General features: G+C 50.7%; 1 protein-coding gene across 4 annotated transcripts; it reads right to left on the bottom strand.

Annotated features, from left to right (window-relative positions):
• Nucleotides 1-1,423: 1,423 nt before the first annotated feature.
• On the bottom strand, nucleotides 1,424-17,120 carry Grk6 (G protein-coupled receptor kinase 6). Of its 4 annotated transcripts, none has more exons than XM_046467999.2 (16): nucleotides 16,956-17,120; nucleotides 12,989-13,084; nucleotides 11,868-11,980; nucleotides 11,664-11,741; nucleotides 11,211-11,311; nucleotides 10,858-10,950; nucleotides 10,710-10,773; nucleotides 10,465-10,605; nucleotides 9,996-10,186; nucleotides 9,166-9,203; nucleotides 8,991-9,080; nucleotides 7,792-8,000; nucleotides 7,552-7,689; nucleotides 3,472-3,609; nucleotides 3,253-3,387; nucleotides 1,424-2,591 (listed from the first exon to the last, which is right to left on the bottom strand). In XM_046467999.2, the coding sequence occupies exons 1-16, from the start codon at nucleotides 17,005-17,007 to the stop codon at nucleotides 2,538-2,540; spliced, it is 1,731 nt and encodes a 576-aa protein (XP_046323955.1). In that variant the 5' UTR covers nucleotides 17,008-17,120; the 3' UTR covers nucleotides 1,424-2,537. The 4 variants fall into 4 exon arrangements, with proteins under 4 accessions (XP_046323955.1, XP_046323957.1, XP_046323958.1 ...); XM_046468001.1 differs by lacking the exon at nucleotides 16,956-17,120 and adding an exon at nucleotides 16,547-16,568 and having other exon boundaries at nucleotides 1,424-2,593; XM_046468000.2 differs by lacking the exon at nucleotides 1,424-2,591 and adding an exon at nucleotides 2,600-3,061.
• Between the last annotated feature and the right edge of the window lie 5,354 nt (nucleotides 17,121-22,474).

The raw sequence follows: 22,474 nt of genomic DNA, 5'->3' as shown, positions 1-22,474 counted from the left end.
GAGCTGGGTGGAGAGAGGTGAGCTTAGCAAAGGATTATTGGGAAATGAATTCTGGGAGTTTCCTCTTGTAAGGATTTCAGGTGAGCTTAACCTTAGTCAAGTTCTAGATTCTTTCCTCACTCAAGGGGGAGCTTGGGAAAGGGTCTGATTCCTATCTACCCCATCTCACCTCCAAGCAGATCCTGGTGCAGCAAGAGAAATACACCTCAGGCCCCAACCTCATGCCTCATGAACATGATCTGGCTTTCCTATTCTCACCTGGTTTCAATTCCCACCCTGCAATGGTCATTTTCCCATGGGAGACCTGGAGCAACCCCAGCAAATACTCCATACACCAAAAAGGGGCCCTTTCTGTTGAATTGGTGCTGGGCATCTTTTGGCTGCTCTTATGATAGTTGCTCAGCTTGGTAACCAGCACCCATTCCTCTAGCTGAAGTCCTGACAGTGATCAAGTGATCACTAGCTGCTGGTCTCTTCCTTCAGGACTCAGGATTGAACCGAAGGCCTCAGGATCTCAAGCACGCTAGGCAAGTGCTCTACCACTGAGCTACAGCCCCAGCGGACCTGCAGGGTGATAGCCATCACAACTATCTTCCTAGTTAAGGGAAGGGCCTGTGCAAAGCCAGCTTGAAAAGTTGCCAAGGCTGTAACTTGAACCCACAACTGTCAACTGCAAAGCTCAAGTGGCTTCTGCAGCCCTAGGTACTTAGGCCAGAGGTAAGAAGCAAATCTTACAGGGCATTCTTGGTGGCTGGGGACACTGGAAAGCTACCAAGCAATGATGGGGTTTGCAGTCTGGGGCAAACTTGTAATCAAACAGCTCTCGCCCCTAAGTATTTACACAGGTGGTCCACTGTAATGTTCTCCCCAATCCCTTTTGTTCTCCATGTGTCTCTCTTTCAAGCCTGGCTAACCATTACCTACAGAAACCCTGAAGGCCTTCTTTCCAGTATCATCACCCACATTTAATGTTTCAAGGGCAAAACTGAGATGGGTCTCATGCACCAACCCAGGGCCAGGTACATAACAGGGGGCCAAGTTAGGAGACCAGAGACAAGTGTTCCTAATAGCAGCTCTCACCTGGCTCCCTAAGCTGTTGCAAGTTCACATTAAGGCAGGTCACCTTGGCTTTGAAAAGCTCAAAAGCAGACCAGCCAAATCCACACCCCAGGGGGAACGGAGGCTTCCTTCCTCAGGCCCCATCCCATTTAGGAAGCTGAGAAACACCAATGGATGAGCCCAAAGGCCACACCAAGGCTACCTGCGAAGTCTACCCTAAGATTTGTCCTAGGGACTTGGAAGGGCAGCCCCTCATAGCCCTACCAGGTCCACCTCCAATCCTTTCTTACTTCTCTGGACCAGAGAAGCAGGAAGACCCCCTCGAACACCAGAAGCAAGAAAGAGGCAGGCAGGGGCAGCTGGCTAGGTTTGTGCTCAGACTGTATTCACAGAGACACGTGGCAGCTTACATTGGACAAAATGAGTAATAAAAATTGGCTTTAAATATGGAAAATCTAGGGCCCTATAATCCCATGTTACCCTAACACTGGGACCAGGATGGTCATCACAGTCTGGGAAGGACCAGGGCTGGGACCTGGGGCACAGGCACAGCCTTACCTTGCCCCCTTCACACACAGTTACACACACACACACACACACACACACGCTCCCCATGGGCACACACAGGGAGGGCGGATTATTGCTGGGGACGTGTGTCTGTTGTTATGAAGAGATTCTGGAATGATGGAGGTTTGGCCAGGGATACCCCACACCCTCCTATGGTCTGAGCTGGAGCATTTCTGAAGAGGTGTCTTCAAGACAGGGCCCAGCATAAGAGACAAAGTGCCCTGGGAGCTGGAAGGCAGAGAAAGACCCATCTGGGACAACCTGGGCAGTGGACTGATGGGTCTCATGGTCAGCCCAATCTCTGGTCACACTTTGGCACAGGCCTAGGGGACACTGAAGCCCCAGATCCAGCTCTAACAAGTGCTTGAAGGGACAGTATTGGGTCTGAAATGGTGGTGGCCTGAGCCCAGGACAGTGGGGGCAGGCACAACTGTCATTTGGAGGTTGGTGGTGGCCAGTGCAGTGCTGGGGACTCAAGGGTGTGGCCTGGCCCAGCCTCAGGCGATCTGAGCTGGGCCTGAGAAGCCTCGTTTGGCAGTAACTCCTCTGCCAGCTCCCAGCTCTCCTGACCATGGCTGGCTGCACAGAGGAGTGGAAGCCAGGGCGCCGGTCTGGGGTGGGAATTAAGAGCGCTCTGGTTGCGATAGACACTCGTACAAATACATAAATACAGAAAGCCCCGAGCTCCGGAGAAGAGCTGAAGGGACGCACCTTTGTCCCAGGGACGGCCCAGTCCTTGCCAAACTCAGCCAGGCCAGGGGCTGAGGGGCAGAGGACACTGGGGACAGCTCCGGCTGTGTTCCCCAGGCCACGACTTGAGTGGACAATGGGGAAGACCACTGTGCAAAACTGTAAACAGCGTTCAGAGTAGCTGCTACCGCCAATCGCCGGTGGGGGCCTCAGGCTGGGGACTAGAGGCGGGTGGGGAGTTCTTCCTCACTGTCGCTGCAGTTCCCACAGCAATCCTGGAGGGACAGGGAAGACACGGAGGGAGAGAGGCAGAGTGGGCGCCATTAACCACCTATGATGTCGCAAGGGGCCAGCTCTGCCTGAGCAGGCTGGGAGCTGCCTGGGGTCATGTTCTGGAGAAGAGGATCCCATGAGGGGCCTGGAGCAGCAGATCAGGCCACACATGGGTAGGTGTCAGGGCATAGGCTTCCGGCAAAATAATAAAATAAGGTGGACTAGAGAGACCCCAGGACCTGCCAGGGCAAGGCCATTGTCCAAAGGCATGGCATGGGGAGACAGGCAGCTAAGCAAGGCTAGCAGCTTGAAGGGGACACGGTGCAGGGAACTGCAGCAGCGGGGAAGGGGATAGAGGAGCGGGCACCAGACTTCTTTCTCCCACATCTCTCCTCTGCCATGGAAGGGCTGCCTGGGGCTCCCCAAGGCCGGGCAGGAAGGCCAACCCACGGGGAGCCCACACTGCTCACCTCTGGAAAGAGAAAAGAGGCCATGAGCCCAGCCAAGGGTAGGGGACAGGTGGGAATGAGGCCAGAGACCCTGGGCACCGCTGGCAGGGCTGGAGGATGCCCACATCCAGTGTAAGCGGGCACCAGCTCTGCCTCCCACCAGTGTCCCCTAGAGCCAGGCTGGGGGCCCAGTTAGTACACTGTCAGGGCTTACCTGGCGACTAAAGAGTCTCTGCAGCAGTCCTTTCTTGGGGGGTGCAGGCGGCTGGCCTTTCCAGTCCAGGTCTGGAGGAACTGAGCCATCCAGCCCAAAAACATTCAGCTCCTGGAAGCACTCAGTCTCCACCATCTACTGAGAAACAGGCAACTGAGAGAGTTGCCCCCAGGGCCAGACCCCTAGAACCCACCCCATCCCAGCAGGGCAGACCCCCACCTCGTTCTGCCAAGGGATGGGCACACTGCCAGTGGCAAACTTCTGGTAGAAATCCTGGTCGGTGGGCTCCAGCTCCACACCTTTAACTGTGGAGAATTGTTCAATATCCAGAACATCCTTGCAATAAATAGCCTGGGGCTGGGGGCACAAAGGAAGTAGTCAGATAGGAAACATACACACACAAGGAAGGCAGCTCAGCCTTGATTCTCCCTCTGGCCCTTGATCTGGTTCTGCTCCAATACCAGCAGAATCTGGGGTCTAGAGTAAGCAACCAGGTACCCCATACACTTGCTAAGCACAGCAGTCCTTTTTATCTGTAAACTGGCTTCATTATCCCTCACTGATCAATGACTGAATGTGGCTGTGTATAGACCTGATGCTGGGCCACTCCCTCACCAGCCTGGGGGTGAGGAGTGCAGGCTAGGGAGAATTACACCTGAATCTCAGTTGGCTTCCTTATGCTGGGCCTGAAATGGATGGGTTCCCACCCTGAGATGTCCAGAGGCTTGCTCCATCCCCACTCATAGCCAATCAGAGGGCCGGAATGAGTCTCCAACAATCTCCCCAGGCCCCTGCAACTTAGCATCAGAAAGCCACTTTCTTTTCCATCTTTATGCTGTCTTTCAAATCCCACCATTAAGGATGTCAATTAAAATATTATGAGCCAGACATGGTGGCCCATGCCTGTTATCCCAGTGGCTGGGGAGGCTGAGGCAAGAGGATTGCAATTTTAAAGCCAGTTTCAGCAACTCAGTGAAGCCCTAAGCAACATAATGAAACCCCGTCTCAAAATAAAAAATAAAAAGGGCTAGAAATGTGGCTCAGTGGTTCTATACATAGCACCAAAAATAATAATAATAATAATCATGAGAGTGGGGGTATAGCTCAGTGGTAGGGCTGTGCTTAATAAACACAAGGCCCTGTGGATTTAATCCTCAGGTCATTTGCACACATCTCCTCATCATCATGTAAAATGGTGCATCCATAGGGCTGGGGTTGTGGCTCAGTGGTAGAGCACTTGCCTAGCACATGTGAGGCACTGGGTTTGATCCTCAGCATCACACAAAAATCAATAAATAAGTAAAATAAAATTGCACCCATCTACAACTAAAAATATATATATATATTTTAAAAATGGTGCATCCACTTTTTGGAAAAATCTGACAGTATCCTTTAAAAGGTAAATCATGTTAACATATGACCTAGTAATTCTATACCTAGGTATATACCAAGAGGAAATATCAACATCTGTCCACACAAAAACTTGTACAGGAATGTTCATAGCAGCCAGGCACAGTCGTGAGCACCTGCAGACCTAGCTACTCAGAAGGCTGAGGCAGGAGAATCCCTTGAGTTCACAAGTTCAAGACTACCCTGGACAATACAGTGAGAACCCATCTCAGAAAAAAAGAATATCATTGTTCATAATAACCAAAAAAGTGGAAATGGCTCTAATGTCTACCAACTGATATGAATAAACAAATGAGTTAGGCCCGGGGAGATAGCTCAGTGGTAAAGCACTTGCCTAGCATGCATGAGGCCCTTGGTTCAATCCCCAGCACCACATTAAAATAAATAAATAAGGCTGGGCACGGTGGTGCACACCTATAATCCCAGTGACTTGGGAGGCTGAGGCAGGAGGATCACAAGTTCAAAGGCAGCCTCAGCAAAAAGTGAGGCGCTAAGCAACTCAGTGAGACCCTGTCTCAAAATACAAAATAGGGCTGGGGGTGTGGCTCAGTGGTCAAGTGCCCCCGAGTTCAATCCCCAGTACCAAAAAATAAATTAATTGAGAAAAATAAATAAATGAGGTATTATCCAAACAATGGAATATTATCAATATTGCTATACGCTAACATGGATGAACCTTAAAAACATGCTAAGTAATAGAAGCCAGTCACAGAAGACCATATCTTTTATGATTCCACCCACATATATGAAACATCCAGAATAGGCAAATATATACAGACAGAAAGTAGATTAGTGATTAACAAGGACTGGGGGAGAGAAGAATGGAGAATGACTGCTAGTGGGTATAGGGTTTTTTGTTTTGGCTGGGTAATGAAAATATTCTAAAATTTATTGTGGTGATGTCTGTATAACTCTAATAAAAGCTACTGAACTGCATCCTTTATATGTGTGAATTGTATGGTATGTGAATTAATCCTCAATAAAGCTCTTAAAAAAATACATCATCATTAAGCTTGCTTTTCATCTATTGCTTCTAAAACATTAAGCTCCAAGGCACTGATTTTATCTCTAACTTTGAACTAAAGACCACAAACAGAGAGATTATTTCAAGGTTACTTAAGATGATGTGCATAGGAAGCAGTCTCAGAGGCAGGCTGATGGAAGTCAGGCCCACTTGGTTCAAGTGCTAGCCCAGGACAACACCCATACTTCAGCATTCCTTGGAGACCTACTACACAAGATACAGAGGCAGCAGCTCCCTAGCTGGCCTCCCCACTTATACCCACACCCTCCATGGACCCACTCCCTACACTTTACATTCCTGCTCAAACTTCCAAAGCTCCGTCATTTGGAGCTCATGTTCCTCTTTCCCTGCATATATTTGCTCCAGGCACACTGGTCTCCTCGCTGTGTTTCATCACACTAGACTGTTCTCTTCTACAGGACCTCAATACCTAGCTGCTCTTTCTGCCTATAATGCCGGTAATGCTTATATCTTGGCCTGGCTCTCTCCCTCACACATTTCCAGTTTCTGCTTAACCATCAAAGATCCCCCTGTCTAAAACTATGATGCCCCCACCCCATCACTCTCTGCCTTCTTAGCCTGTTTTTTTTGTTGTTGTTGTTGCACGTAGCGGTACCTGAAATTCTTTCTAATTTATTGGTTATTTTGGTGTGCCTTCTCGATTGAACATAAAGACAGATTTGGGTCCTATGGACCTTATTATTTTCAAGGTCTGAGCACTCATGTATTTGTAAAATTAAATGTGGCTGGCAGCAATCAATCCAGCCTGACTATCACCTTCTAGTCTCCCCAGTGCTCCTGATGAACTGTCAATCACAGGACCCAATTTAAAAAAAATAAAAAAAATTTTTTTAGTTATACACGGGCACAATATTTTTATTTTGTTTATTTATTTATTTTTATGTGATGCTGAGGATTGAACCCAGGGTCTCACACATGCCAGGCAAACGCTCTACCACTGAGTTAAAACCCCAGCCCCACGGGACCCAATCTTTATAGAGCAAACACATGTCCTAATCCTGGCCAATCAGAACCTTTCCTATAATATTACACACAAAGTAGCCTGAATTCAGAGAGAGGGATACAGTCAACAGGTTGAAGTAGAGCCAAGGGATGGAGAGTTGGCAACACAGCATGAAACCCTGATGTTGACCCTACTCAGGAACTTTCTTGCCAAAGGAACCAATAAACTCCTTATTAGACTTAAATAAGTTTGAATTGGGCTTCTGCCACTTGGAATCTGATGACTAGAAGATATTTTTGCTTGCAGGGTGCTTGACTCACGAGATACTTAATAAATCCCCCCACTGGCATCTCCATCTGGGTTTTTCTTTGGGAGATGGATCACTCCCACTCAGTGGTCCAACTGGGTATGTGATCCAGGGATGATCAGTGAGGGTTCTCTGAGCCATCAGAGGCAATGAACACCAGCCTGAGGATTTTTCCCCTTTGGTATTTCTTTTGAAATCTCTAGGCAAGAAATTCTATCTATGGGGAAGACTGAACTGGAAGGATGTGGGCCTGAACTGCTGGAGGTCACTCTTGCCACGCCCTGGGAAGAGCCACCTGACAGTGAAGACTACATAATCAACAGTACATTGTGGAGGGAGAAAAATGAATTCCTTCAGTACTACTGGAGTCACCCCACCTTCATCCCTCCATCCAGATATACCAAAAGCCAAACCTATCCTGAGGTTTTTCCATTCTTATGAATCGAGTGAAGTGTATGTGTGTATGTATACTTAGCTAAGTCATAAGATTGGATTTTCCAACATCTGCACTGCAGATGTTTTGACCACTACTCCACGGGACCCCAGCCCCAGCCCTACTTGGCCCTGCCCTCAGCAGGAGTGGGAGGCACTCACATCAGGCTTAAAGGGCGGTTCCAGCATGCCAGCTCCCAGCCGCTTGAAGTTCAGTTTCTTGAAAAGGGGGTGCTCCTTCACCTCTCGAGCGCCACCCCCACGACACCCTAGGCGCTCCGCAGGGTCTTTGCAGAGAAGCTATGGCAGGGCAGGGATGGTCAGGGTGCCCTTGGGTGGGCAGGTTGGTGAGGTGCCCCAACTCCAGCCCTGGTCAGTCAGGCCTCCCCCTTGCTGCAGTACCTGGGAGCAGAGTGAGCGGGCCTGCGGGGAAAAGCGCTCAGAATACTCCTCAGGCACTTCCTTCACCAGCCGCTCCACCTCCTCCCGCTTGATCTTCTTTTTCCTTTGCTGGAAGGGCGACTGGCCTGCGATCATCTCATACAGGAGGCAGCCTAATGCCCACCAGTCAGGGCTGAATGTGTACCGCTCATTCTTTACCACCTCTGGAGCTGGGCAAGGGGCACAGGAGCCAGGGCTGGGTAGGTGGCAGGGAACAGACCCTTCAGGCCCCAGGAATGCCCATGAAATTGGAGGATCAACTCAAATACCCACTGGCCAAGCAGGCAACATCAACTTGATAGCGACCTTGGCGAGTATAGAACACACACCCCATCAAAGGGAGTTGATGTGGCCCTGCAGAGGCACCCAGGATCCCAAGGTCTTGTTTTGTTTTTTTCTTTGTGGTGCTAGGAATCAAACCCAGGGTCTTCCATATGCTCAGCAAGTATTCTACCACTGAGCTACAACCCCAGCCCAGAAATCATTTTTATATGAAACTGTCTGGCTTATGAAATGTTGGCAACCAATCAGAATTGTTTTAAAAACAATTTGACTTCAACACAAATATGACAAATGGGGCCCATGTAGCTACTGGCTTGCAGCTTCTGGATTTCCTAAGGGAGAAAAGAGAGAGGGTAGAAACTCCTACTTGCTGATCCCTTCAAACAGCCTGGGCAGGCACCTGGGAGTTCCCCTCCACTCACTATCTCTTTTCATCTCAAGGCTACCGGGAGGCAATACAGATAATCCTTTTGCAGTAGAAGAGAGGCAGGAGAAGTGGAGCGCCTAGCCCAAGGTCACAGGACAGGCAAGGGGTGGAGCCTGTAGAGCCAGGACTATGCCCACTGTGGGGTCACATTTTGGGCCCTACACTGGTCTGTACCACAGATAGGGATGCCTACTCCAAGCATGGGCAACTCAAGGGAGGGCAACAGATTGATTCCCTTCGCCCCTTCCCTGGTAGCCACCTGCAGATCCAGCCAAGAATAGTGCTTCATAAGTATTTAGGGAATGAATGATATTGATTCACAATGTGAGACTCTGGCTGAGTCTTGGTCTCCTCATCTACAAAAGAGGAACACCAATGTGGGCTCTCTACTCCCTAAGGCACAAGAGACCTCCATACAGAAGTGGGTGGGCTAGGGCACAGGGAGACTCACCCATGTAGCCCACGGTGCCCACCCGGCCTTTGATGGTCTGGCCTTCTGGTACATGCACAGCCAGTCCCAGGTCAGAGATGCGGATGTGGCCTGAATGGGGGTGGGGAGAAGTAGGTAGGCCTGTTAATAGGCCAGGCCTTCCCACCCCACCCGACCTCTGTGCTGCCCCACCCACCGTGGTCATCCAGTAGGATGTTCTCTGGCTTCAGGTCCCTGTGGGAAGAGAAGAGCAGGGTCAGGTGCTACTTAGGTTGTTAGAAAGCCACACAGGGCCAGTCCCTTCTAGCTCACTTGGCCCCTGGGATTAGATGTGGAGCAATGTTTAGGACCTATTTGGTATCAGGGTAAGAGGGAGCCCTGCCCCTGACCTCCTGTAGTAGCCCTGACTCAGGAGAACAGATGAAGGCTCTACCAAACTAGGACTCCAAGAAACTTTGTAGGCAAGTAAAAGGCAGCCCGAGTGGGGGACTCCACAGACACCACCAGCAGTCTCGTTCATAGCTGGTGTCAAGGAACTCCCTCCTGTTTGTGGCTGACTCTACCTTTCCTCTTCAGATGGGGCTACCTATCCATCCCCTCATGGGACGTTAGGAGGCTCAAATGAACTCATCAGCAACAACTATAATAACAGAGCTCTCTACCACTGGGTCAGCCTGTGAGTTAGGAACGGCAGTCTGCCATTTCCAAAGGAAATAGTGTAGGGAGCAAAGAGCTCACTGACTCAAGGCCACACAAAGAAGTCTGTCAAAATCAAGATTCGCAATCGAGTCAGCCAGCCCCCCAAAACCTAAGTCTGAGCCACTCAAGTCCATTCAGTGTAAGGAGAGTGCTGGGCCCAGAGCTGGCCCAGGTTGTGTGTGGTCACAGCCCTAGCACACCAACATCCTTCCACTACCTGGCCCAATCCGCAGCCTCAGCGCCCCTACCTTCAACTGTACCCAGCTGCAGCCCCTTGCTGGGAAGGGCCAAGCCCCGGCACCACTGCCTGAGGCAGCTCCTCCCCACCTGTACACAATCCGCTCCCGGTGCAGGTCCTCTAGGCCACAGCAGATCTCAGCAGCGTAGAAGACAGCTCGTGCTTCAGGAAAGCCAGCCTGGCCCATGTGGTAGATGTGGAACTTGAGGTCGCCTCCATTCATCAGTGTCAGCACGAGGCACAGTGCGTCCTTGGTCTCATAAGCATAGGCTAAGCTCACCTGTGGCCAGGGGACCCGAAACCTCAGGTAGGAGCTGTGGGGCACCCAAGGGCCAGGCTAATGCCAGTTGCCCAAAATATCCTTCTGAGTGTCACTCCTTAGGATACTCTGGCCTGTCAATACTCTTTTGGCATCACCCAGAGCGAGGAGGTGTTATCAGAGGGGGCAGGGCAGGGAGAGGGTAGTCCCTTTGTTAGAGGCAAGGAACTTTAAGCCTGTTGAGGGCAGGATGAGCCAGCATGGCGAATGGAAGGGAGAGGTCTCCTTTCTGTACTTACTACAAACCTACTGTTCACTTTCTCCAGGATCTGCTTCTCATTTAGTGCCATGGCCTCCCCTTTCCGCTTCTTGATCCGCTTTTTCTCCAGCTTCTTGCAGGCATACATCTTGCCTGTTGCGCGCACCTGGCAAGCACACACCTATGGCCAGGTAGAAGCGGGACATGAGGGCCAGTCATGCTCTTGCTGGTAGTGTAGGGCTTGAATTAGGGTACTCTGCCAAGGGCACTGGCCTGGCCACTCACCTCCCCAAAGCCACCTTTGCCCAGGACTCGATACTGCCTGAAGGTGTTTTTGGTCACTGGCTGCCTGTGGGCAACAGATAAGGGAGCAAAGGCCCATGAAGCATCTCCACAACCTGGCCTGTCCTTGCCCAACTCGGGAGGAACTCACCTTTCCAGCCACTTCCACTGCAGGAATCGGTTGAAGTAGATGCTGTCGAGGTAGTCGGCAAAAGGGGCCATGCTCAGGTACTCGTGGGTCAGCCTGTTGGAAGGACCAACCCAAAGGTCAGCCTGACACCCCAGATTCTCAGCTTGATGGCCCAGGCCTCCTGTGATGTGCATGCTCAGCCCACAAAGCCTTATCCTTGGCCAACCCTCCTGCCAACCCACTGAGGAGAGACATATTCATCCTGTGCTGAAACTAAGGATGCTACAAACTACCAAGGTCAAGGCCAGTCCTCTGGGCACAAAGAAGCCCCCTCTTTGGGGCACAATTTCAAGCTTGAGGGCAGCATGGCTTACCGGGTCAGCTCCTGGAAGAGGTCTTTGCAGGGCCCCTGCTCCAGCCGCTGGGCGCAGTTAGTAACCAGCTGCCGGGGAACCTCAGGAATGAGGTCAGGACCCTGGGGACAGGCCAGGACAGGTCAGTGCAGGGGGCTCTGTTGGATGGCTGCTCATTCCCGGGGCAGAGCCAGGCATCTCTGCCAGCACTAGGGATAGCAGCAGTCGGGTAGTGCACTAGCTGGTCTCGGGTTGCTGGATCTCTTCTGGCTACTCCCCTTGAGGCTGGGTGAGGGAGAAGTGCTGGCAGCCCGCCTGGCCTGGGTCTGGCCCTGGCCCACCCCCTGGGCTCCATGCCCACAGTGTTGTCTGGAGCAGCTCCAAGGCACTCACTGCCCAGGCTGTGGTCACTCCTCTCCCTGTTGTCACTGAGCCCTGCCAGCCGCCGTCATCTCTCCATCACTGTTCACTCACCGTGTGGCTCAGAAAATTCTGCATTAGCCTCCGCCCACATGCCTTCCGCTTCTCGTCAGGGGTCACTTCGTACTCAGCCTGCAGGGTAGAAGGTAGGGCAGCTTGGGGTTTGAGTGGAGCAATAGGTGTGGGGAAATAGGACAGTGGCTGGGACCTCCATCTGCCCTCAGAGTTGGGCTGGGCCCCAGGGCAGGCTGCACTCACCACCCCGTCCAGGAAGGCAGTGCAGCGGGTCAGCTCAGGCCTCGTGGCGCAGAACTCACGGAACAGCAGGCGCCCGATGGGCTGCCGCTCACACAGGCTGTGGTAGTCACGCTCTGCAGGCCGAGATGGGAGCTGCTGGGGTCACAGACCTGGAGCTCACTGGCAGGATGCTCCTGCCCATACTGCCAGGCCCTGGGCCCCAACAACAGCTTCCAGCCCTCCAGCGTGGCAGCCATTATCTCCTTTAGAAACCTTACCACAACCCTGAGGTGGACACTTATTGCTATTTCAACATACTTGGGACTGGGAGGCACAGAGAAATTAACTGATTAGCTCAATGTCACACAGCCAGGAGTCTGAGCTCCAGAGTCCAGGCCTCCTCTCCTTCCCCCTGTAGTCTCCTGGTTCACACAACTTGTATATGTCACAGTGCTGGGGCTGGGTGCGGTCTGTGAAGTTCCGGCCCCAGCTGGGCCAAGCCCACACCTGTTGCCTGCCTGGCGAAAGTGTGAGAGGAAGCTGTGGCTTCCTGCACACTCAGCTGGGCCTCCTTCCCAGGCAGTGGAAGCAACCATGGCCCACTCATAGCCCACATGCAGGATATCAGAGGGGCTGGGCAAATCATAGGTGCTGCTTAGACCTGGGGCCTCCAGCAAGATAAGCAGGAACTGGAGTCCTAGGCCTTTCTGTCCCCTTGCAGAAGTAACCCTGTCACACTGCATGGCATTGCTGGGCATCCCCCAGGGCTGGCTAGGTGGCGCTAATGAGCACAGGCCTGGAGCTCCTAACACAGTCAACCTGGGAACTATTCCCTCTGGACTTGTGGGCCCTGCTCCCCTGGACTGGCAATTCCTTGGTTTCTCTCAGATTGCAGCCAATCTGCCCTTGCCATCCTCTCCACACCCACTTCAACCAACCCTAGTCAGTCCCTGTTCTCCCTCTGCCCTTCACCCATCTCAAGCCCAGGAACTGAAACTGGACTGGGTGGTGCAGCCTCAACCTTCCTGGTCACTGGACCCTCTAACTTTGCCGCTATGCTGTAGGGCAAAGTCTCAGAGGAGGCTCCCCTAGCATTACTGGTCCCCTCCATTCCATCAGCCCCCAGTTCACCCGGGCCTCACCAAGGCTGAGCCGAAGCTCTTCACACTGGCTGATGTGGGGGAACTGAAGCATCTGCCGCCATTTCTTGCTCTTGCCTTTTCGATTTCCACCACCACCTGTAGAAGCAATCAGATGCTGGGTCTCATTTGAGTCAGGCTGCCAGCACGCCTCCACTCAATCACCAGAGTGGTCCCAAGGCCTTCAGGGCACAGGCTGCCTGGGAGACCTTCCTCCCCACACTCTAGCATGCCCTTGCTATGTTCCAAAACACACATGGTCCTCCTGGGCCCTCCAGTTAGGGGCTGGGAGAGCCAAGAGGGGCAGCGAGACCACACCAGCAAGGAGCTCAGCTTCAATAGTTTTTCCCAGCCAGTCTGTAGGAGTTTCCCAGGTGAAGAAAGTAGAGAAGGGTGTCAGAATGGTGGGAAGCCAAAGCCCATAAGAGAACAATTCCAGGTCATGTGGGACAAGCTTGAGAGATTCCAGGGGCAGACAGCAGCCTGTGTCACCAGAGAAGCTCCCAGGTCTTTATCAGGAGAGCATCAGAGTTTTATCCTTTGTGCTTCTCTCTGCCCATAAGCAAGGTGGCAGCATGAGGGCTGGCACTCAGGATTCCCCCTCTTCTGCCTTGCACACAGGGGCTTTCCCGGTCCTGATGCTTGCCTCGTTTTACCTAGCTGATCTCCTGTCTATAGCTGCTGACATCCCAGTAGCAGCTGAAATGCCTTCAGAACCCAAAAGGTAGGGAAAATGTGGGCCAGATGTGAGGCAATAGAGAGTGGTGGGGAGTGTGATGTTGTAGCTACTCATATTGGAAGAGGCACCAGGGAATGCCCCTTCCACCATGGGCAGCTATAACACAACTCCAGATGATTTATTGGTTGTTGCTAGACAGAATGCTGGCCCACCCTGGCCAGTTCTTCTGAATTTTCTAAAGCAGCTAGAAATCTAGACTAACACATGAAATGCTGGTTCCATTGATTAAAAATTGAGGGGGGGGGAAGCCGGGTGGGGTGGTACACGCCTATAATCCCAGCAACTTGGGAGGCTGACACAGTAGGATCACAAATTCAAGGCCAGCCTCAGCAACTTAGCAAAACACTAAGCAACTTAGCAAGACCCTGTCTCAAAATAAAAAATAAATAGGCCTGTGGATGTGGTTCAGTGGTTAAGCATCCCTGAGTCCAATCCCTGGTACCCAAAACAAAACAAAAAAACTGCTGCAGCCAAATAAATAAAACATGTCAGAGAGCCAGCCAGATGTGGCCCGTGGGCTATCAGATTGAGAATGGCGGGAGGGGCCTGAGTCTTAGCCTCTCAGACTTGGGAATGGATCTCCAATTCACACTTGGCCCATCACTTGCACTTGATGACCCTCAATTTCTCTTTATGTCTTTCAAGTCCAAAGCTACCTTCAGAGGTATTATGAGAGTGGTCAGGAGTCTGTATCCAGCACTCAGGAGGCTATAGCAAGTAGTGGGCCCAGGTCCAACAACTTAGTGGCAATCTTAGCAACCACTTGCCTTTTCTAACCTCAGTTTCCCTTCAGGTTCCCCATCCCTATCTCCATCTAGCCTGGATGGAGGTAGGTATAGGTGGAGGAGCTGCCTTGGGGGGCGGAGCAGGGCTGAGTCCCTCAATGGGTTCCCTGACTGAAGCTGCCTGGAGGAGGAAGTGTTGCAGAGGCCCCTTGAGAAACCTGATGGTGGCCCTTCTGCAGCCTGCATTTGTACCCCACAGTCATTGCTTCACTGTGAGTGAGCAATAAACCTCCACCCCTAACCCAGGGCAAGGCCTCCCCAGAAGGGGAACTCCTCCCCCACCCCCACGGGTCCCTCACCCAACCCTCCATGTCCTGCTTCCCCCACTAGTTACTTCCTCCTCCCCCTCCTCCCAGCCACATCAAGGCAGCAGAAAAGAGTCACATGCAAATATCCTGTCCTGGAACTGACAGAGGACTCCACAGGGCTCCTCTCCACCCTACCTAGAACTCTCCCAATGCTTATGGGCACCTGGAAAAGGAAGGCAATACAAGGGAAAGCTCACACCCCCAGTGTTGTTCCACTTCACCCTCACAGCAATCCTACCAAATTGGGCCCAATTTCATGAGAAAATACATTCTGAGTAAAGAAACAGTTTGACCAAGATCCCAGAGCCAGAAGGTGATGGTGGCAGGATTTGAATACAGCTCCCACAACTCAAGTTCCTTTTCCACCTCAAATATGCCTGGCATTTATTAAGTGCCAATTGTATACATATGACAAGGGTTTCCCAAACGACTTAGGTCACTCGGATCATTTGGGAAGCTGTCAAAGGTCCTGGATCCTAGACCCAAGCTGTCAGCTAGCACAGCTCTTCCATGGGTCTGGGTTCAGAACCCAGTGCCAAACAGGATATCCTTTAGTCTTTCTAATCCCACCCAACCATTCCACAAAAAAGGATAGTGAAGTTGAGGAAGAAGAGACTTGCCTAGAGCCATGAAGATGGGAGGGGCAGAACCAGCCAGGATAAGGATTCCCTAATGTAGGCATCAGACCCATCTGGCCATACAATCCTGCACCTTGCTTAGGGTCCAACAGACCTTGACAAAGATGCCCACACCGTGTAGCCAGGCAAGGCAATGCCCTCAGCAGGCTTGAGGCCTGAACTGGCTATAGCCCTAGGAAGGGACGCCTGGCAGGGCTCTCCCCACCCCTCCTCCCTGGCTGGCTGGATGACGAGGCAGAACAGAATCGGCAGATGCCCCCAGAGGCTGAGAGGAAGGCCCAGCCCCTGGGCTCGGTAAGGGACAAGAGATAAGACAAGCTCCCAAGGCACTAGCTTGATCCTATTTCCAGGCAGCATCTCACTGGGGTGACACACACTGGGTAGGTAGGCAGAGGACACCAGGTACTACACCCAGATAGGAGCTCCTCTGAGCTTCCCTATGGACAGTCCTGGGCATTCTGTGTCCTAGGCCTTGGGCAATTACAATCTGCTGTGATCTGGGATTAGTCTCTGGTCTGAGCCTTTTTTCCCAGCTGTAAAATGGGACAGAAAGGCAGACAACTCTTTCAGCCTGGAAGCCCAGCAAAAAGTGGAAAAACCGCAGGATTTCCTGGCCCTAGAGTTCTAAAAAGAAAGGACTTGTTCACTGTTTTTTGTCCAGCACCCTGGACAGGATGGGGCACAGTACTGGTGTCTGTTGATTATGTTACTGGGGAGGACTATGGCAGGTGAGGGGCAGACTGACCACAGGGCAGTGTGGGTCAGGTCTGGTCCAGTGTCTCCCAGGACCCTCACATTGCAGGTGCCTGATAACATCTGAAGAGCGAGCCATGAGGAGCTACATACACACACACTAAGTCCACCAGAATGGCTTCCCCAGCCTAACCAGCCCAGCATGGGCTCCTACTTATTTCTATCTGCGTTTGTTCCAGTAGGTCATGGGCTTCCTGAGAGCAAAACCATGACCCATTCACCGGTTTTCAGTGTCCTGGGATTCCTAACAAGTGACAGTGCTGTTGGTAGTTTATATGACCAGGAGTTTCCCCAAGTCGGGTGAGTTGTGCTACGCAACTGTTCATTCATTCTCTGACCTTTAAGGAAAGCCAATTTTGTGCAGTTCAGAGGTCTGGGCCCAGGGCACGTGGGGCATCTTCTGGCCTTTCACCTGGAAGAGGCCTGAGAGAGAGGCTCTCTTGGGGCTCAGGTCTCACCCTTCCCTCTTCCTTCCTCTCTCCTACCATCACCCCTTCACAACCCTTCCCTCCCCCATTGCTGCGAGGGCGGCGGTCTGACCCCAGCCCCTTCCTGGGCCCCAGCTCCCGGGGGCAGGTGCGGAGGAGAAGGGCGACGGGGCCGGAAGGGCTCGTGCCAGCCTGGGGTTCGGGGCGCGGGGCCCGCGGCCCTTAGGACTTAGGAGATCCGGCGGCTGGGGCTCCAGCCTGTGCTGTGAGGCCGTGTGCACACGATCCCGGGGCCCTGCCGCCCGCCCGGCTGCCTCACCTTCCCGGGCCTTGAGTAGCACCGTGTTCGCTACGATGTTCTCGAGCTCCATGGGCTGCAGCGCCGCCGGGCCCACCGGGCCGCGCCGCCGGCCGGGGTAGCTCTGTAGAGCCGGGGCCGGGTGCGATTGGCGCGGCGCGGCGCGGCGCGGCGCGGCTCGGCTCGGCTTGCAGTGACCGCGCCGCGGCCTCCCGGGCCTCCCCGGCAGCCGCCGCCGCCCGCCGCGCACTCTCCGCCCCCTCCCGGGGGCCACCCGGGCGCCGGCCCGCCCCACCCCGCCCTCTGTTTACTTTACTCGACCAATAACCGAGGGAATGCTCCCCGCGCCGTCTTCCCATTAGCCCTCCTCTTCTTCGTCACCGCCTCCAGAGCCAGGGATTGGCTCAGAGGAGCGGGGGGGGGGGGAACGGGACTGATCGCGTCACCCCTTCCTGGTTGGTCTGAGGGCGGGGTTGGGCTCCGAGGTTCGAATTTCTAGACCTGGGTAGGACGTCTAATTGTCAATTAGGGCCGAGCCCTCGGTCGGGGAGTCGGAGGTGGGGACCGTGGGTCACGCCCAGGAGGCCGGATGTGTAACTGAATGAAGGAAGCGTCGGTTATTCACAGAAGCACGTTGATTGGGCCCTCAGACGGGGGTGTGGCCTGGGAGCCTGGGGCTCGGCGGTTGGCTCTTCGAGGGGTTTATTTGGGCTGCTTCTCGGGTTGTTGGGCCTCCTGCGTGCCGGCTGCGAGCTGGTTGAGGCCGTTTGTCCCCCTGGGTCGGCCCATCCTGGAGAGGGCGTACGTCGGAAGCGATGGGAGGCCGAGGGGAGACTGCTGGCCTCCTTAGCGGTTCCCCTGCCTCGGGTTCCGCGGCCGCTGGCACCCCCATCCCGCCTCCGCAGCCGGATGTTGTGATTTCTCTCCACCCTCACTGCCTCGCCCGCCCTCGGCCTCTGTTGCCTTATAAGGCCGCGCTACCACCCCTAGACTTTGGGATGAGCTCACACCCATTTTACAGGTGGGGAGCAGAGGCGCTGGAGGTTGAGTAGCTGGCTGCAGGCCGAAGACTAAGGGGAAAACAAGGCCCAAATTTCACAGCTCAACACCCCACTTCCTGCACCCCCACTTTACACAGCAGGAAACGGAGACTTGTCCAAAGTCAGCCAGTAAGGCGGAGTCTGTTCGACTGGGCTTCTCTGATCCCTATTCATTCACCCAAAAAATACTTACAAAGCACCCGCGTTGTCCCAGTACCAAGTCAGGTGTTGAGGAGTACAGTGGTGTCAGCAAGAGAGCCAAGCTACCTGCTTACATGCTTGAAGGGGAGGTGGGAAAGTAAAGGTAATAAACCTGTAAATAAACAATTAAATGGATAGTTTCAGAGAGTGCTAAGTGCTGTTAAGACCAGGAGCTGGGGACTTAGCCTGTGGTAGAGCATGTGCTTATTAGCATGTGCTCCATGCCTTAGGTTCAATAAAGATAAGGGTCATGATGGCCTCAGGGTGTGATATTTGAGTAGACCCAGCAGAGGCAATAGCAAGTGCAAAATCTCCCTGGAGGAACGTGAGACAGAAGTAGCAATAGAACTGGCTAAATCAAGGAAGACTTCTTAGATCATAATGAGGAGTCGGTTTTCCTAAGTAAGACATAAGGCCTTTGAAAGAATGATTTACACTTTAAAAAGATTACTCTGACTAATGGTCTCTTAGCCAAGAGTGGAAGCAGAGAGCAACTGGGAGGCTACAGAATGTCTGGAGAGAGCGGATGGTGGCTTAGATTAACAGGGTGGCAGCAGAGATGGAGAAAAGTGGATGTATCTAGGACACATTTGGGAGTTTAGAGTGACCAAGGGGACAAAGGGCAGTGAAGATTTTTGTGTTCAAGTGAGACCCCTGGGTTAATGAGAACATGGAGGTTTCAAATTAACGGAGTGAGGAAGGAAAAAGCCTTCAGCATAGAGGGATGCTGCTTGTTCAAAGATCTGTAGAGAACTGTCAGAGGGCTCAGGTATTCAGCACCTGAGGACAGAGCCTGGGGCTAGAGTTTAAAGGTGCACATTGTGGTGTATATGGGGGAAAGTAAATGAGGCTAAAGCCTTAGGAGGCTTCTGGATCAGGGATATCATTGGAAGTTGGGTAAAGAGTTTAAGTTTCATTCTAATGTTAGCAAGGAGTCTTCAAGGAGATTTTAAGCAGAGGAGGATCTGCAAAGGGCTCTGGGCTGCTTTGTGGGAGCTGACTACCCCTGATTGGTGGTCACCTGTTGTTTTGGTGCCCAGCATCTTCAGATCTTCATTTTCATCATCTATTTGGAAGAAATCCTATGTGATACAGAGGCAGGTTCTGCTTTCCACTAGGGAGATCAAAGAGGGAAAATAAAATTTCTTTTCCTAGATTCCTGGCAGCTGTAGCATGTTCCCATTCAGGTCTTTGAAGCAAAGCAACAGATTAACACATCAGGGGCAACATTTAGAATGCATTGTGGGGGATAGAGGGAGGAGGTCAAGCCAGGCCCTTCTGGGGAAAGGGAATTAGCAAGCACCACTGGAGCTGTTCAATAAGTCATTGGTTGCTTAAGTTTCTCTGAACCTGGCTTTTTTTTTTTTTTTTCTTTTTTTTTTCAGGGATTGAATCCCAGGGGCACTTAACCTATGAACCACATCCCAGCCCTTTTTTATTTTATTTTTTTATTTTGAGACAGGGCTTTACTAAGTTGCTGAGGCTGTCCTCAAATTTACAATCCTCCTGTCTCATCTCAGCCTCCTCAGTGGCTGGGATTACAGGCATGGGCCACTACACTCAGCCTGGCTTGACTTTCTTGCAGGTAAGTATCTTAATTAAGATAGGAGGTAGACCTTTTAGGAGGAATCATGAGAGGAATGATAGTTCCTTATTCTGGGACAGCAGCCAGGGTGTGCATCCAAATGGACAGATTGAGAGCTGTCATGGAGCTGGGATGAACAGAACTTGGCAATTGATAAGGAGTCAAGGTGTCATAACTCTCAGGTTCTGGCTTTTCAAGCCATTCTCTACTTACAGCCAAGCTGATGTCTTTTAAAAGGGAAATCTGTCAATCATCTGAGATATGCATTTTAGGAATCTAACCTACGAATATTACTGCACTCAGACAGAAGAAGAAATGCTCAAGGTTATTCACTGTGGCACTACACAAAAGATAGATTGTATTAATTGTCCTTAATAGTAACTGGTTAAGAAAACTTTCACCCTTTCCTTTACAGGAATACTGTGTAGCTATTGAAAAGAAAAGTGTGGATGAGATGGGATGTAGCTAACTGGTAGAACTCTTGCCTAGCATGCTAGACCCTGGATTCTAGTTCCAGTAATAAATATATATTATTTATATTAAAAAAATATATATATATATATATATATATATATATTTATATTTATATATATAAATACTCCTGTACTTATATAAATACTCTCCAAGATACATTGGTAAATGAAAAAAAAATCAAGGTGCAGAACAGCATATAAGAATTATTACCACTTGTTGCCAGGCATGATGGCACACACCTGTAATTCCAGAAACTGGAGGCTGAGGCAGGATGATCTCAAGTTTGAGACCAGCCTCAACAACTTAGTAAGACCCTGTGTCAAAATAAAAATAGATAAATAAAAAGGACTAGAGATATAGCTCAGTGGGTTTGATCCTTAGTACTTAAAAAAAAAAAAAAAGTCAACCTCAGCAACTGAGCAAGGCTCTAAGCAACTTAGTGAGACCCTTTCTCAAAATATATTTTAAAAAAGGGCTGGGGTGTGGCTAAGTGGTTAATCACCCCAGGGTTTAATCCCTGATACAAAAGGGGAGTCCACATAGGCTAAGTTATGCTGCAGTAACAAATAATCCCCAAATTTCAGTGTCCTAAAACAACAAAAGTTTATTCCTCATGTATACATGTCCAACACTGGTTGTTGGGGGGGGGGACATTTCTATTCATAATAGTCACTTAAGGTCCTAGTATGACAGGAGCTTCATTTCAGTTTGTGCTTCTATAATGGCAGGCAGTAAAATAAAATGTAATAACTTATACGATAATCTTTAAAACCTGAATCCAAAGTGACACAAATCACTTCTATTTGCATTTCATTGGTCAGAGCAAACCACTTGGGCTACAACTTCAATCATGTGTCATTTTGCACTAGGAATAGCTTCTAAGAAGGGCATCAGGTGGGCAATTTAGTCATTGTGCAAACATCATTGAGTGTACTTACACAGACCTATATGATCTAGGTTGATCATTTAATGTGTCCCCTTGGTGCAATCAAAATAATTCAATGGATAAGGCTGCTGCTGGCATAATATAGCATACTGTTTTACAGTAATTTTTTAAATTTTTTTAAGTAGGAAGGTTTACACTTTAACAAGTGGGCACAGTGGTGCACACCTGTAGTCCCGGGTATTCCAGAGGCTAAATTAGGAGGATCATTTGTGCTCAGGAGTTTGAGTCATCCTGGACCACATAGTAAGACCCCTGTCTTAAAAATAAATAAATAATTAAATACTAAAATAAATAGTCTAGTAAATATATAAACCAGAAACATGTTGTTTATTTTACCACCAAGTATTACTATATTTTTGTGCATTACTATATAATTTTGCATTACTATATTTTTGTGTCTGTGTGGTGCTGGGGATCAATTCCAGGGCCTTACACATGCTACACAAATGCTCTACCACTAAATGACACCCCTAGCCCCTGTGCAATAGATTGGTTTACACTAATATCACCACAAATGTGAGTAATGTACTGTGCTATGATGTTAAGACAACTACAGTGTTACTAAGTGGTAGGGATTTTTCAGCTTCATTATAATTCTATGGGACTACCTCTATGTGGTCCCCAGTGACTGAAAGGTCATTATGCAGTATGTGACTAGCTATTAAGAGGTATAATCCTACTTTGGCAGTTTGTATTTTCCAAAGATGAGTGTAGCAGTATGTTCCCACCCCAAAAGCACTTCTGCAATATGACCTTACCACCTTCACATGAAGAGATGGAATGTAATTTCCCTTCCCATGAACTTCGTCTGCCCTTTATGATTTCCTTGTCATCAGTAGAATATGGTGGAAATGATGAAGTGTGAGGTCTGAGGCTGAATCAGAAAAGGTCAGTCACACAGTTCTTTTGAAATACTTGTTCTCCAGAAGCTTTCTCATGTCTCTGTTCTCTTAGACTCAGATCCTGCTGTGAGAGACTCAAATCCAGTGAAGAGGACACATGTGTACTCTGCTCTAGGTGACAATCTTAGCTGAGCCCAGCCTTCTAGTTGTCCCACTTCAAGTACCAGACAAAAATGAAGACAATTCTAGAATACTCAGCCCCTGGCCAATCAAGTCACCTCCAGCCATGGCAATATTCACACTTGCAGTGCTCAGCGTGTGGAGCCAACAGCAGCCCTCCCTTCTGAACTCTGCCTGAATTCCTGACCCTAGGAATCCATGAACATGATAAAATAGTTGTTAAACACTACTAAGTCGGAGAGGTTTATCCTGCAGGAATAGACACCTGGCAT

This window comes from Marmota monax, unplaced genomic scaffold (genome assembly GCF_021218885.2).
Source record: "Marmota monax isolate L192 unplaced genomic scaffold, Marmota_monax_Labrador192_F-V1.1 WCK01_AAM20220418_F8-fsc00196, whole genome shotgun sequence".
NCBI classification, from domain to species: Eukaryota; Metazoa; Chordata; class Mammalia; order Rodentia; family Sciuridae; genus Marmota; species Marmota monax.
This window is presented reverse-complemented; position numbering and strand designations above follow the sequence as displayed.

Excerpts from the sequence above, each read along its gene's own strand:
- Grk6 (XM_046467999.2), bottom strand. The coding sequence starts at position 17,007 with ATGGAGCTCGAGAACATCGTAGCGAACACGGTGCTACTCAAGGCCCGG. Across the intron at positions 11,981-12,988 it reads AGAGCTTCGGCTCAGCCTTG|AGCGTGACTACCACAGCCTG; the intron begins GTGAGGCCCGGG and ends CTCGGCCTGCAG. Across the intron at positions 2,592-3,252 it reads AGAGACTCTTTAGTCGCCAG|GATTGCTGTGGGAACTGCAG; the intron begins GTAAGCCCTGAC and ends CTGTCCCTCCAG.